This window comes from Pocillopora verrucosa, chromosome 2 (assembly GCF_036669915.1).
Source record: "Pocillopora verrucosa isolate sample1 chromosome 2, ASM3666991v2, whole genome shotgun sequence".
In the NCBI taxonomy this organism is placed as follows: domain Eukaryota; kingdom Metazoa; phylum Cnidaria; class Anthozoa; order Scleractinia; family Pocilloporidae; genus Pocillopora; species Pocillopora verrucosa.
In genome coordinates, this window is record NC_089313.1 from 18,173,122 (window position 1) to 18,189,236 (window position 16,115).

Below are 16,115 nucleotides of genomic sequence, written 5' to 3' on the forward strand. Positions count from 1 at the left end.
AAGAAAACCATTGCGCACCCAGAAAAACACTTGTGGTTCCTCTCTTTTCAATCGTGCTCAAATACTCTCAAATCAGACACTGTCTCTTTATTTAGGGAGTGAACTTAGCAAAGTTGGTGGCTGGGAAAAAGTTGTTTTTTTCTTTAGCAAACAAAGCTGCCTATTGTGTCTTCAACATAAGTGCAAAATTAAGGACTGGTTTCCGCCCATCTTCGATAAAACGAAGAGCTTCAACTTTAAGACAACTATGATTAGAAAAATGAATATGGTCTTTGGATGGATTAATTTCGTTAATTCCAAGCTAGGTTTATGCCTTAAAACAATACAATGGAAAAATTAGCGCACAGCCGTGTAATGCGGTAAATCGCTTTATCACTCCATAGTTTCTGAAGCGTAGTTGCTTCATGTTTTTTTTTAAAGTTGGCCTCTCGCTAATTGCTTCATTTTTAACTCAAAATAATGTGCACGTAGGCCGAATCTTTGAGAGCAAATAGCTTTTATCCCATCAAAGAGTAACCCTGTAGAGAGGTGTTCCTTAATCGCAGTTTGCTTAGATTAATTAAACCTATTTAGTAATTGACTGCACGTGTCCATAAAAGCTTAAGACTTTCTTCAGGAAATGGCAAAATTCCTAAATGGTATTTACATATGAATCAAGCCAGACTACCTTTGTAGATGTTAGAGCACTTTCAAAAAGCGCAAGTTGGACCATGAAAAACCTCCCAAAAACTAAATACCGCCCACAAAATTTACATGCACTCGATCTGCTTTCGAGATATGAAAAATCTGAATGGTGAATCTTTTCAAATCCAAGAACCAATTTGGCGCAAAGCCACTTGGCGTTGCTTTCTGAGTAAACACTTTCTTCTCGAGATGAAGAGCAGGATAAAAGATACATTAGTCGTTTTGTGGTGGGAGCGAAGGCGTAAATGTGTTTGCTAACATGGAACATGCTCTTCCGCAATGTCAATTTATCAAAATAACTACGGAGCTGAAACAATTCAAACTCCCTCAAAAAAGACTTTCGCAGTTTCCCCTTACGAAAAGCAATTTTGAATTATTGTATTCTTAAAATTTGAATTTGTTCAACCAAACTTTATCAGCCAGTCCATGATTGGGAAATAAGCGGCTTACGTATTGGCATAAAGGCGACGCGCGGAAAATAATACCTTGCTTGCTTAAGTTATTTCGAAACCATTAAGAAATTAAGTAATCATGAGCTTGATGAGCTCAGAAAAGTTTCGTGAAAGGCCAAAATTGGGACCATTACTAAGTGGGTCAAAACTATAATGGAGTGAAAATCTACAAGATTGTTTTATTGATGGAATTATCGAGAAAGATAAGGGGCTGCAAGGCGCCGGATCTACCTGCGAAGATTTATTATGGTGCAAACAATTGAAATAACACTTTAAAACCAAAACAGGGAGATCCAAATAAACGGTGTTTTCTTATTAAAGATACAGTTGTCTCCTGGGTGGTCGATTGTTTCAGGTTAGATAACCCAAGAGGAGGAAATGTATGAAGCAAGCCAATAACGCGGGAACGCGTTTCATGTATTGAAGAGGATAATGAACAAACAAAACTTCTAGCGCCACTTAAACTAGCGAATCCATTTTGTTTCCTTTTGTTTCGCGCTTACTTTTAAGCGGAGTGAAATTAGATCCGACCAAAAACCAGCTGCCACATTAGCGAGGCTCCCGAGCTAACTTGCGCAAATTACTTTTCAAATTACCATCCAAAGAATCTGCAAATGTACATTGCTGAAACAGAGCGCTTTTGACCAACAACCTACCGGTGTGTTGATAGCGAACGTGTGTGCACTTCTGTCGATGACGAAGCTTCATTTTGTCGGTTTTTCGACGGAATCCACCGTCGGGTCAGTTTGCAAACACATATGGCGTGAAACCTCAAAGGAAAAATAACCGTCTAGATTCTTTTTAATGGACCGGATTTGTTTTACAGTTGTGGTTTTTATCACTGAAATTACTTTAAGCGATTTATAGAACGGCAATTAATGAGTTTTGCTAGGCAGACCACACATTTTGATCGACTCATACTTGTTTAATGGCCTAAGGGACAATTTGATTAATCTTATTCACTTTAAAAAAAACGAAATCATGCTAATGGACAGTAGGAGTGTATGCTTCGATGCTTGGGTCCGTGGATTGTCGAAGCGGAAAGCTAACCGTAGACTCACAAGTGCCAATTGACTGACAATTACTTAATGTTCCTTAGATAAATACATCGAAGCGGCATTATTTGATATGTGAATGAGTCTATCCACAATACATAAATATGAAATAAGTAACCGCCAACTCACTGTTCTTATAAAAGGCTTGCATTGTGTTGAGTAACAAAATCAATTTGTTTGTGTCAAACTTGAAATCAGGAGTGAATTGGTCCATCTTATTATATTTAAATCGATCCTTATAGCTTTTGTCTTCAGCCCAAAACACTGCACCACTTTCATACTATTGTTTTCCTCGCCGAAAAAAAGCCAAATTACTTGTACATATTTAATGGCGTTTAACAATAGCTAATGGTTTTCGGCCATTTATCCGGACTGCTAAAACCATTTGTCAATTTCCCTTTTATCTTCCCTAGGCGGAGAATACACGCGCCGACAAAGGAAATGACTTATCTTGACTTTTCTGTATTTTGTGTTTTAATAGTTAATTGAATTCCACCTTCGATTATCTTAAGATAATGATTACTAATTGACACCCTTTCGAGTAATGATATAAACTAATTGTGTAATGATCACCGTTAATTTAGCTGCCCAAGGAGGGACTGATACAAGGGAATTAGCTCTCGTACATTTGTGCACTCAGTTGTATCACTTTAACGACGTTTGCTTTGAGCTTTTCTGGTTGACGCCTGCTTGTAAAGCTTTTGGCATCAACTTAATAAGCTCTGAATGCGTATTCAAACAAGAGAAGCCCTGCAACTGTCAATCAGCTAATCGACGTACTGTAGCCGTAACAAAGAACACAAATAAGTTAGCCATCTGCTTCGAAGACATTTCAAGCAATCCGCACATCTGCGAAGGCAGAAGCACTCACCTAAAGGAAACACCAACATCATGTTTTACCAAGACCCTTTCCTGCTCTACCAACAACCGCCATTTTGTCACGGTAGTTCGAGTGCAAGAAATGCGCCAAGCCGTTCTTCTTTCAGGATCGACGACATTTTGGTCCCACGTCAACCTTTCCTTGTCCCTAAACAGCCAAGTTTTCAGGAGCCTAGATCTTCTGTTCCAAACAACAACCCGTTAAAATTTGGTATGCACTCGATTCTCACACAAAGGCAGCGAGAGGAAGTTCCAATGTTTCAAGGTGGGTTGACTAACTTTATGCCCCATTTTGCACACTAAAACTACTCTGCGAACCCACCTACCTCAAAATCCCACTGTTCAACCTCCAACATTGCAGTTTTATATTCAGGCACGATAATGTGCTAACTGATCAATGCTATGCACAGTTGGCTCGACGGAGTCAAAGAATACTCCATTTTCTTCGTGAGCTACAAAGCTATCAAATGTGTTTGCTAATTAAGCATTCTGTACTGTTTTTGTCACACGGAACTTCTCTCAATGTCTTTCTTGTCAAAAGTTAAAATTAGCTGAACTACGCCTGAAACAACCTTCTTTAGTTGTAAAAGATTGGTAACTCATTTGTTTGTCCTTATTCAATGGCGTTTTAGAATGAATTGCATCCCCGGTGAAAAATTAAATCAGAATTGGCGGGAAACAATTCTTATTGGTGTCAGTGAGAGAGACATTTTCAGATTGTCAGCTGCGATTTCGAAAGAAAGGTTTTCAATTGACAAAACAGAAAGCTATCCTGTAAATGTAATCGTAGGAATTTGAACAGAGCTCAAAGAGTTTGGGAACTTACTTCAATTATCCAGTGGACGTGTGTTTCTGGAAAAGAAACAGCTTAAACCATTGCGTGTCCCCTCAGTAAAACTAGCTTTCATAGACATAACATCTCTATTGAATCGTTATTAAGATAATCTAATGAAGCGGCAGTGAACACACACACAAAAAACGTAATTAAGATTAAAGGGAAAATCCTCGATTTTTTTGGTGAATTTTTTAATACCACATGGTAAAAAAGGAACTTGATAACACGGGAAATCTAGTGTTTCGAATTCAGGCACTTGCATTAAATCAAATATAAAGAAAAAAAAATGACAAAGAAAATGTCGCTGTAAAACCTTATCGGTCGACAAAATCCCAAGTTTAGTTGACATCGAAAATGTGCCTGAAATGAAGAAACGGATATACCAAAACTTGTCGAAACTAATCATAGATTTTTAATCAAAGCGAAAAAATGCGCTCAGGATTTAAGACCTTTAGATTCAGGTTATCAGCACTATTTCCATTCACTGAGTAATATAATAAAAGTAAAACAGAATCATTGAAACAACAACAAAAAATTGTCTTTGTTGACTTGAAATAAGATGCTTTCGAGCCGTAAAATGATCTGGAAAATTTGGGATTTTTTTCTTTTAAGGTGTGGAATGACTAGTTTGGTATTTGTCAGAAATTAAAGGAAATTTTAAAGACGGACAAACTCTCTGCAAACTGCGAAAAACCTTGAATTCAATCATGTTGTGTTCGCCACTAACATGATTCTTTGTATCTTGACCAAACGGCTTTGGTTCACCTGTTCTGAGTATAATGTTACAGTATAATTTGCTTGTTTTCTGTATTATAACAAAAAAGTAAGAACGGCTTTAAAATCCTTTAACAATAGCGTAACCCTTTGTAGTTTCCTCTCATGACTACAACTCCTCAAGGACCTTATGCCTCGAGAACCTATGCAAGGAAGCATATCTGCCAAAAGATGTAAATCGAACAGAGCTTTCAAGCACTTCAATCATCGATCATTGGCTGCTTTCTTTTGTTGTAGCAAAGCAACCCTTGAAATTTTGGCTGCTTTTAATTCTGTGTCAACACTTTTCAAGCATTTAGTATTCTTTATTGAGCCTGAATTGTCCCTTCGTCTGTTGACGTGGTAATTCTTCGCTCTTTTACAGATCCAAGTCCTGAAGTTTTAAGCCAACTGCCAGTGTACTTCCGCGTAAAGCCAACTTTGCGGACACCGAGTGGACGAAGATGTCGCAAGTCGCGCACGGTTTTCACAGATCTGCAGCTCCGTGTTTTAGAGAAAACGTTCGCGGAACAAAAGTATTTAGACACGTCGAACCGCGCAAAGCTTGCGCAAACGTTGGGATTGAACGAGACGCAAGTAAAGACATGGTTTCAAAACAGAAGGATGAAGTGGAAGAAGGAATCAGTTCCAGCAAATAACCAGGAATCCTCAACAAGTAGAAACGAAGACTCAAATGCACCAGGAGACGAAAAATCCGATGAAATCGTCACAGAGACCGGAAAAGCCTCCATGGACAAAAAGGTAGAATGAACAGCAAAGACAAAACTTGGAATTAAACTTTGTAAATATCCGCGAGAAATATCAATTTCAATTCTATTAGAGTCAAGACGGACAACTATGATATTGGAATTTAATATGTTTCATACCGAAACTCATAACTATGAATTTATCAAAATTAAAAACCACGGAAGAAAGTCAAGGTAGCTGCTCACGCAGAAATATAATTTTCCAAAACCAGGAACTTACATGTATAGCATGGACAGTTTATTTTGAATGTACTTGTAACTAACTGATGTAAATAATACCTTGTCCCGGTGTAAAAATTTTGCATGGTTCTATTCTATTTCGCGTCCGCCGCTTGTCTTTTCTCTTAATTCTCAATGAAATAATATTAAGACATGGGAAACAGGTATTCCGATCTTGACTGTTTCAATTTTGACTTCGCGAGGTCAATACAGAGATTAGAGAAGCTTGTGAGCATATTGTTGTAGAGTGGGATTTATTTAAGAGCGGTGAAGAGCATCTTGGCCGCGAAGCTTTTCATTAGAAATGTTCCTTTGATGAGAGGCGGTAGTATGACTGACAGCCACGATGCGTTAATGGTGAAAAAAGGCACTAATTGCTGCCTATTCTACTCTCAGGAAGACAATTATAGTCATTTGTCATAAAATGACAATAATAGTAAGCTTTTACGAATTCACCTTTAATTTCACGATGATAAAAGGGACAGGTCGATTGCCGTCTTTGAATGAACGAAGTGGTTATGGTTGGTTGAATCGCAATCTCTTCAAGAAACATGCAAGTTTAACTTAAAAGCTGACTGTAAATTTAAAATATACCACGAGTAAGAGAGATTTCGAGTATACATCAAATTGTGGGAATTTCCTTTTCCTTCGTAAAGAGATAGTCAAATAGACCCGAAATTTTTTAGTCTGAAAATGGGTTTCCCACCCTCTCCGGTGTACTGGCTGACAGAAGAGCGACAGTACGTCTATTTTCAAATTTTCCATTTGTCAAGTACATTTCGTTTAAAGCTTTGAACAAATTTATCATGTACATATCCGGGTCAATTTGGTAGAAGCAACCGGACAAGAATGATATATTATCGAACAGTGAACGTAGTTCTTTGTTTGGCTTCGAAGACAAATCTTTTATTCATTTTGAGGTTTCAAACTCGATCAAATCCAAAGGAATGATTTAAAAAAAAATCATAAGACTATCAGTCGAGATTTGCCCAGCCTTTGTTGATATTTTGGTTCAAACGTTATGGTAATAATTTTGGCGCTGCTACAATGATTACATGTTGTTCAACCGTTTCTGAGTGACCGTCTATAAAATGACACCACTTTCCGGTTAAATTAAATTTCTGGAAAAGAGGAAAGGAAATTACATGCCTCCTTGAAAAACAGTCGTTTGCAAAACATAGGATTCTGAGTCTTATAAATAAGCGATTTAGTTTTGATAATCGAGGATCAAGTTTTCTGTCTGGTTATAGCTTAATCACTGTTATTTCTGTATTGGTTAATGGCGGGGCTGTGGCGTCTGTTGGTGTCTAATCATGGATAAGGACTCGTTCAATTTGAGCGTAATCAGGCAACATTACAAAGAAGGGAACAATCGGAGGAGTAATATTTTCCCCAGATATGTTTTTGTTGTTGTTGTTGTTGTTTTTTTTAGTACCGTCTGTTTTGCCTTTTGGATCTTGGAAACCCAATGACTGGCTCAATAAAAAGATAACACATGATTGAGCCAATTAAATAAATTAAGTGCCTCCCAAAGACCAATAAGAAAGCAAGAATTTTGAACATTTTCCCGCGTTTTATTACAAAAATACGGCTATGGATATTCGGCAGCCCTTTGCGCTTGAACGAAATCTCACTAATTCTTGGCCTAACTGGGTAGTATCTTAGCTGAGTTTAAGTTTTCGGCGCTTAGTAAGAGGATTGTGTATCTGGCTCCAGGAAATATTTTTCATTGGAATTTTTCTTTACCGATTACAGTGTTTTTCCTGTTTCAGTATACCGGTGCTCAGTCCATAGCTATGCACCACTCATCTCACGCAAATATGTCGCACTAGCAGGATGAGAATTATTTCAAAATTTTTTTTTATTGACGATGATATGACAAGAGTTCTAAATCAATTGAGCAGTTCTGTTCGAAGGCACGAGAAGTTGCAAATACAAGTTCGACCATGCATTCTCAGTTGTCTTTAGCCCTTGTAATCCTTTTTTTCAATATAATCGAGGATTTAATTATTTTCAACCAATCAATTTAAACCCTGCCGCAAAAAGGATTATTTTTTCATTACCATGAATTCCCTGTTTTTTTTATTTTGCAGATTTGTTATAAAATCTGGAGCAAACAGTAAGGATAGGACTAAATTTTCTTCGCATGTTTTGACCACGCTTGATAAATTTTTTACTTCTTATCTAAAAAGTTTCTAATCATAATCTGTGAGAATTAACGCTTATCTCAATTCAAATTAGACTTCAGAGAAGTCACTAACACCAAAGCCCCCACGAACTGTAAATAAAACATCAAGTTTTGACTGAATTGATACCACAGCCGCCCAAAAAGCAATTATTATATATTGTAGTCTGTTTGTGTTCCGACTGATGCACTTTAATGGACTAATCCTTTATTATGCACAAACAACACTTCCTTGTAATGATAGGTATAAGTTGTGAAAATGCTTCTACTCTGCAATTACCACAGTCTCAAGGTTTGATGATGTCACAGTCGGTTTTATTTTTGTCTAAGGGGGGAGGGGGTTCTCTACCAGAGTGTAGATGTGATTTTGCGACGTGCTGTTCAACCCTCAGTGATACCTTAATTCAATTGGACCGAAGCATACAATTCTACATATAATTTGAGATTCGTCTCATGAAAACTGAAACTCCAGTTTAGATTAAAGTTACTGTACAGTGGAGATAAATGATAACAAATTACAGCAGGTTCAAAGTGCACATACCATAACTATTTCACACCAGAAACGCGCGAGATCTTACCAATAGAAGGAGCCCTGGATGTTTGAACTTTTTAAAGTTCTAAGATTAAGTCGCGTTTGATTCAGTAACAAGACTTTCAGAATTGATCGTCTAGGATTAAAAAGGATGTACTGCTACGTATGTCGAAAATCAATGGAACTTGCCCTTATCAAAGAGGTCTCGATAGTTTTCGGACCCTGGCAAATAATACTTGGCTATTTTTGGTTCCTTTCAAAATTTTCCCCGATTTGTAGACTGATATGCAGTATACGTGGAAAGGAACAAATCCTATTTCTTTCCCGTCCCGCCCACATTAACAAGAAAAATCACGTCCTTTTTTTAAACCATCAGTCGTGACTTCCTGTTTTGTTACGAGGAACCTGAAATAACTGCAAAATGCAGACATATTTGCGCCTCAAGAGGCTATCCAAACCAAAATGTAAAAAACAAATATTAGCTGAAAGAGATTATATATTTTTAGCTGTTGATTCATTTCGAGTTCACCACAGAGAGTTACCTCTAATTAGTTCGCCTTGAGAAAATAACGTAAGTCTACACTTCGGTTCTATGATCTATAATCGAATTTCCAGAAACATTCAGGTTTTCTTCCCATAAAGCGCGTTTTTTTGGGGTGCAAACAACCAGCACGAGGTTAATAACACTCAGTTAGGTACCAAAGGGAACAAAAGCTGATGCTATATGTTCATTCAAGTTTTGGTATAATAATGTGAGGAAATACACCTGCTAATCAACATCAGCAATCTGTCGTAAAACACCTAGTGATTCTTCGCACTCTGAAAAGGTTCGTTTTTTTATTTATTAAGAATAGTTAACCCGGAATGTTATTAGTAAATACCTGTCACAGAAATCTCAGAGGACAGAAACGTTTCCCCTTAGCATGTGCGCAGCCACGTTATTCTTTAGACCGGGAGCCAGTTCTCTTTTCTTTCAAATCACTTCTCTAACTGGTCTTTACACTATTTTACATTCTTTCCCTAATTACTCTTGGCATGTAATAAGGCGTAGGTGGAGTACGTCAAGACCGTTTACAGGAGGTTTTCAACACAAAGGCTTGATTTAATCCCGTAAGAACATTCGCAGGCATAGTTCAACAATAGGGGAATTATCCCGTCGCTGTTGACTGTTGTTAAAGTAAGGAGATATTTTGTTTTCTTTGAGCTCTGAGTTGGTCCTTTGAGATAAATATTTAAAAATGTCAATGGCAAAGTCTGGCGTAAAGTAATGTTGAAAAAATGAAAATTATCTGGGGCAGTTCAGTGAGTGCTAACTCAACCTACTGTCGATAAATTGGTGTTTTTTTTTCTTCATTTCGAGGAGGTGACTATTGGCAAATGACATTGATAGTTCATAAGTAAACTTCCTTTGTGAAATCAATGAAATCGATAGATGACTTCGCCCTTGGCCCACGAATTGTTTCCACACTTTCCGCCTCCTTATCTTGTCTGCGGTTAAAGAAAACGTGAGCGCGCGGAAAATAAAGACATCATGTGCTACTAAAGTACTATTAACGACATATCGATCTCTCGTTGCGTGAGGTCTGCCTGAAATGAACTTCACCGGCTGAGCTACTAAAGGCTGCTAGGAAACAAAGGAGTATATAACTTGCGTGTACAATGTATGTAAAACAAAAAACCACATGGAAACAGAAATAATGAACATAGCTATTGCTAAAGAGAAAGGAGCTTCTTTAAAACTTTGCACGTTGTGTGATTTCATTTATTCAGACAGAAATGTATTTAATCTACGAAGTTGGCAAATAGTTTTTCATCTTGCCTTTCTTTTGTAAAGTGTTTTGACTTTCGTTGATCGACACTAAGTCAAATACTACTCAAAATTTTATGGTAAAAAAGTCATCTTTAACTGAAGGTTTTAACAAACACAACTTAAAGCAATGATGTTGTATTATCTCTCAGAAAGTCACTTAAACTGATCAGACCGGGAAAATGACGACAAGCCATTTTCTTTTTCAATTTCAAGTAGACATGTAGCACCATCTCCCAATAATGTTGCGTAGTAATTCTTTAATGTGGTTGACAACAGAACACAACGATATTATTTCATTGATATATCACAAATCAATAATTATAATGTTACTGAGCTCTGATTCTTTTTCACAGAGTTATAACGATAATATGTTTTATTGTAACAAGGTGGATTACGGAAAAGATTTCATGTCAGCTGCTCTGTATTTTGAAACTACTGTAAGATACGATCAACGTATCGACTTTGAAATCCATTCAGCCAAAGATTTTTTAAAACATGTTCTTTTGACCAAGCACTACTGAACTGGTGTTTGCCTTTCAAACTACATTTGCTGAAATACACTTCAGCAGACTGAGAAGAACTGAGAAGTATGAGTGCCACGTGCGATTCAGGAAAAACTAGCCGCAATGATTTATCGGCACATTTGACAAAGTACGAACACCTCTGATAAAGAACCTTTTAGGCAACGTCTCCGTAGCTGTAAAAACTTCATGAATATTGAAAAAGGTCGTGAAGGGTTTATTTGATCTTGCGCGCTCTTTAACTGCACAAAACATCTGCGTAAAGTAAATCAACATCACCGAATTAATTTTTCGCCAAAAATGTTTTCAATCGCCATCACACTTTGTTACAAAGAGTAACACCCTACACTTTGTTGTTTTCATCGTTCACGAGATCTCTCTACTCTGAGTTTCTACAAAAGTTGGTCCGTATGGAATATTAATTCAAGCATGTATTGAGTGTGCTTGCTTTGTCGTTGAAAAGATTTGAAATACCCACCAGATGTTTACTCAACGTGTAGAATGCATTTTTGCAGTTCTTTCGGTTTCTTGGCTTCATTATTAGATCTTGGTACCAACCTACGCCCTCAAAGAAATGTTTTTCCTCGTGATTCCATTGTTTTAAGTTCTAATTGAATTCTACCTTCGATTATCTTGTGATAATGGATTCTAATTGACACTCCTTCCGAGTTTATAATAAACACTAATTGAATAACGACCACAATTAATTTGGGTGGTAATGTAAAGTAGTATAATAAAAACCTTTATGATCTGACCTTGAACTCAGCGGCACTTTTATAATGTCAATGAAAAGACAACTTTAGCTCCGTTTCATAATTACATATGACATGAGGCTAGTTGATGCTAAATGCCTTTAATAAACGTCAAAACGGCGTTTTATTTGAACGAGATACTTTTCAACCCGTCAATCAACACAAAGGTGTCGTTCATGGCATTTTCTAAGGCTCTTAACAATAAAGATATTCATTTGCCAACGATAGCAGTTACTTTCAACGTAAAAGCTCCACGGAACCACATCAAAGTTAAACTTCGAGATGTTCAGGTACCAAGATTCCTTCCTTGCGGCCATGTATCAAACACCGCAATACGTACAGAATAATCAGCTTCTGCTGCCACCTCCACCTCATTATAGTTCTCACTTCATGGAAGAGAGCAGAATTTGCAACCCTTCACAGCCTTGCTTCATGGCCAAACAATCCACAGCCTACAGTCAATCTGCAGCAGAGACATTTAGCTCAAACGTCCACGGATCTCAACTGCCTTTTAACTTCGGATCAGACCAAAGAACACTGATACCTCAGACTTCCTCTGCTAAGCTTAACATCTCTGGTAAGCTTCGTTGAAATACACCTCATTAATGATTTCTAGAATTGTTTGACAGACAATTAAGAACTTCTTGGCTTTTTTCCCCGTCAAATGCTAACTCCGTTACGACTTAAGAGTCGTTTGCGCTCAGCCTTTAGTTTATTTGTGGTTTATCAAGAGCTCGTTAAATTTCGATTTTGTCACGAGAGGCACGGGCTACTGAGGAAAACTAGGAAATAATGGTTGATGATGATGCCATGTTAATCATATCCTTAGACATTTAATTAATGTTCTGACGCCTGGTCTTACTCAGCGAGTAAGATGCTGTCAGCAACCAGTACGCAGGTTACAGCGAAGCTTGAACTCTACAATGTTTTAACTGAATTTTCCGTGACAGTTCAAGAAAGTATTTTCTTCTTCCGTATGTATTCTTAGAATCCATAAAGAGTAAGAGGAAGAAATGTCTTTCTCACGACGCAGTGAAAAACTATTTTTGAATCAGTTCCTGAGGGCACCAAAAAGAGAAACTGACGAAAGGGAGTTTCAAATGATCATTTTGTTTTCGGGTTAAAAAGGAAATAAATATGCTATTAAAAGCTTTCGTTCATTTGACACTAAGTTTTTATAACCATACGCAATGAATTTTTTCAGTAATACGCCGCAATATTTTGAACGACAAAATAGACTGATTAGAGATGCTTTAACATGTATAACCTAGTTTGGAGGCCATTGAAAAGCTTACCTAAATTTCTGAAATAGTTAAATAAGCTCTTAAATGACTCTTGGAGGCCTTTATTAGCCATAAAAGATATCCCTCCATAGAGCCCTGCACATTTGAAGAATTCGCTTCCCTATGATGAACTTTCGTTGTTTTTTCCTAGAACCTTCTACCAGTTCAGAGATAATGCACCACCCTATTCCCGTTTACTTCCGCGTAAAACCGAATCTACGAACTTCAAGCGGCAAAAGATGTCGAAAATCACGTACCGTTTTTACGGATCTGCAACTGCGTGTCCTGGAGAAAACCTTTTCAGAGCAGAGATACTTGGATTCAACAAATCGAGCAAAGCTTTCGCATATTCTTTGCTTGAACGAAGCGCAAGTGAAAACTTGGTTCCAAAACAGAAGGATGAAATGGAAAAAGAAAGCGCAGAAAGCGGAAAAACCTGATAGCTCGACCGCGGTCAAGAAAACAGACAAAAAAGAGCCAGCACTGGAAGAGAACGGACCAGGAAACACCAACAAATGAACATGTAAAAATTTCCCAAAATTATTTTGAAGTTAGAAACTAAAAGATACAATAAGAGAGAATTCGTAACTCAACCTTCTACAATCATTTACTGTAACTAATTATAAATGTGGAAACAGATACTAGTGTAACTTAGACATGATAGCGCTAATTTTACGGAAGTCGAGGTAGACGTTGGGAAATTGGCAAAAGTAAAGTTACAGTTTTGTATCAGATAAAAAAAATTATCAGTCGAGCAAATCTGCAAAAGAAGAACAAAATTAAAAACACTTTCCTTTATCTGTGCTGGCGGGCCCTGTCTTTCATCTTTAAAAAGCAAATAATTAGGACACTTAAGAAGATCAAGTCACAACAGTTGTGAATGTCAAAAAAAATTACTGAGAAAAAAAAACGATAAAGTAACGTTTTATAGTTAGGTTACTACTCAAAAATCAATTTTGGGAAAAAGGAAACTGTAGAAAACACCCTTTCAATCCCTAGGAGAGTTATCCTTCCTTTGAAAGGAACTGTTAGCGTGAGCAGTGGACGAAAGTTTATTGAAAAGTATTTGTAAATATCAACTTTAGACGTTTCCTGATCTAATGAAATATACAAATGATGAAGTGATTTATGCCTGCTAAAGTTGGCGCGCATTTTTTTGTTAAGAAACAAAAAAGAATGAAAGAACTTGGGTGGTGTAGAATAATAAAAAGAGTGGAAAACCTTGGACGTGTGTCCATCCGACCCTCTTGGACTAGGGTCAAAAGAAATTTCACTATGTAGATAGGACGAAAACGACACACGTTAATCCCTTTTTATTACAGCTAGATCGAAGATCTAAATGAAACACAGAGAAACATTTATTCACGTAATGGACTCTTTGTTTACTAGAGGGATACAAAAAATGGTTGACTGCCGCTATTCTTCAGAAGTTAATAAGACAATTTTGAACATGTGCGCCGGTTCTTTAATGTTCCCATGCAAAGTTAAGGAGGTCGCCGATTGGAATATTGTTGAAAATAATTGTAAAACCTCTTGGTACATACACCAAGAAGACAATTTTGCGTCCGTTTTCAAAATTTCGCGACATAAACGTAAATGATTGGCTTTCAAGTTGGCGTGAGAACTGGGGAAATCTATTCAGCATGTGTTTGTTTTTTAACTGGAGAGAAAGAATCCCGCAATGCACAAAACTCTTGTCAGTATAGAGCATGTGTTGTATAGCCGGACTATTAAATCCCGTGTTCCCTGGGTGATAAACACGACTAGGATTATGGCATTTATTAATCTTTTGTGCACCTATGACAGAAGAACCTTGGTGTTGACATAAAGAGTAAATGTAAGTTCAAAGGAGGCTACGTTTACGAGATTCTTAGAATGGGCAGGTCGTTTGCCGATCGTGACTTTCACTTGGTTTACCTTAAAGATCCTTCAAGCCATCACGCAACATTAGGCTCTTTAACCGTTGCGTGAAGAAGGGGGGGGGAGGTGGGGGAGCCCCTCACAGGGCGCTTTCAAAGTCGACAGATCAGTTCAAATGCTATAATTTTTAGCACCGAGTCTATGACTTAAGTTCTCCGAAAACTTTGTGAATAAGTTAATTTGGATGTATTATTTAATGAAGAAAAATAGACATGAAGAAGCTTTTATCACTCAAGCAAAGGTCACGCATGGTGGAACCTGCGAACAAAAAATTCAGAAATTTTATCGTCCACTTGATTTATCAAGAGAAAACGTCAATCTCTTTCCTCCAGTGTAGTCAATAATTCTTGGTTAGCCTTTCCTGTTAATTTGTAAAGACAAACAAAACTAGGCTCCGTTCTCATGAGACAGAAAATACAGAGGCTCAGTAATTTTTTTTTTTTAAGTTCTCTCAGAAGAAAGGGAATAAAGCACTTCCACTAAACGAAAGGAGTACCAAACCTTTATCTTATCTCTACCAGGACCATTTAACCTCGCATGATCTTTACCAGACCACACCCAACATCGACGAATCCCGCAATTTTTCATTTGATGCTGTTATTGTTGTTTTTTAGTTGGTGTTGTATTAAGAAATGGTTGTGCAAAGAGCTATGTTCGTTGTTAAAGAATTTAACAAGTACATGTATGCGTTTTCTTACTGTTGTTTTCTATTGTTTGTTACCTTTTCTTTTTTGATATGCCCCTCACCTTTTCTTTTTCTCTAACTACCGCGTTTATTAGTTGCTGATATAGCTCGGTTGAGAGAGTCTAAACCATCATCAATCCCGGGTCTCGGCAAGAATCATTTTCTTTTAATATGTTATTATAGAAGACAGAACTGAGCAAAAGGGTGAAACATTCCCTTTCCAAATTTTTTCTAAGTAATTCTGTGATACCCGTGGAGCATATGTGACTTTGAAAAAATAGTGCCCCTCCTTCCTGAGCTATGATTGTTTCCCTTCTGCACTGACTACAGGATCGATCCTGTTGATCTAATTCAAACACTTTGATGATCCTACAACCAACTTTTGTAAATATCTTGAAAGAATTTATCGTGCTATCTTTTATCATAAAGGCGATATTGAGAGATTAGATACCTGCTCAAAGTGGTTTCTTTGACGTAAATATCCTTTCTTGTTTACTGTGATGGGTTTCCACTTCTCCGAAACCCAAAGAATAAAGAGATAACTAACAAAGGCAAGGGCAGGACAGGGTTATGTTTAGCAAACTATTCATCGAAGCTCAGCAATTTTAAATTACTCTATAAATGGGTGAAATATGCAAGTATGCAGATACTTTGGTAGGTATCTTGCGATTATATTTCATAATTTTCGGAATTTAAGATTTTTACTAGTGTTGCTAACCCCTTTACCGAAGTTTCAGCGATGCACGTAATTACATGCTTTGTAAAATTTGATACGTATTGACA

At 37.3% G+C, this 16,115-nt stretch overlaps 2 protein-coding genes across 2 annotated transcripts; both read left to right on the forward strand.

Annotated features, from left to right (window-relative positions):
- Positions 1-2,792: 2,792 nt before the first annotated feature.
- LOC131790620 (homeobox protein BarH-like 1) lies at positions 2,793-5,742 on the forward strand. Its single transcript, XM_059107850.2, has 2 exons — positions 2,793-3,335; positions 5,044-5,742. Exons 1-2 carry the CDS (start codon positions 3,083-3,085, stop codon positions 5,427-5,429), a joined length of 639 nt encoding a protein of 212 aa, XP_058963833.1. The 5' UTR covers positions 2,793-3,082; the 3' UTR covers positions 5,430-5,742.
- Positions 5,743-11,641: 5,899 nt separating this feature from the next.
- Positions 11,642-13,852, forward strand: LOC131790659 (homeobox protein Hox-A7). The gene is made up of 2 exons (XM_059107893.2): positions 11,642-12,021; positions 12,879-13,852. The coding sequence occupies exons 1-2, from the start codon at positions 11,727-11,729 to the stop codon at positions 13,244-13,246; spliced, it is 663 nt and encodes a 220-aa protein (XP_058963876.2). The 5' UTR covers positions 11,642-11,726; the 3' UTR covers positions 13,247-13,852.
- The last annotated feature ends 2,263 nt before the right edge of the window (positions 13,853-16,115 follow it).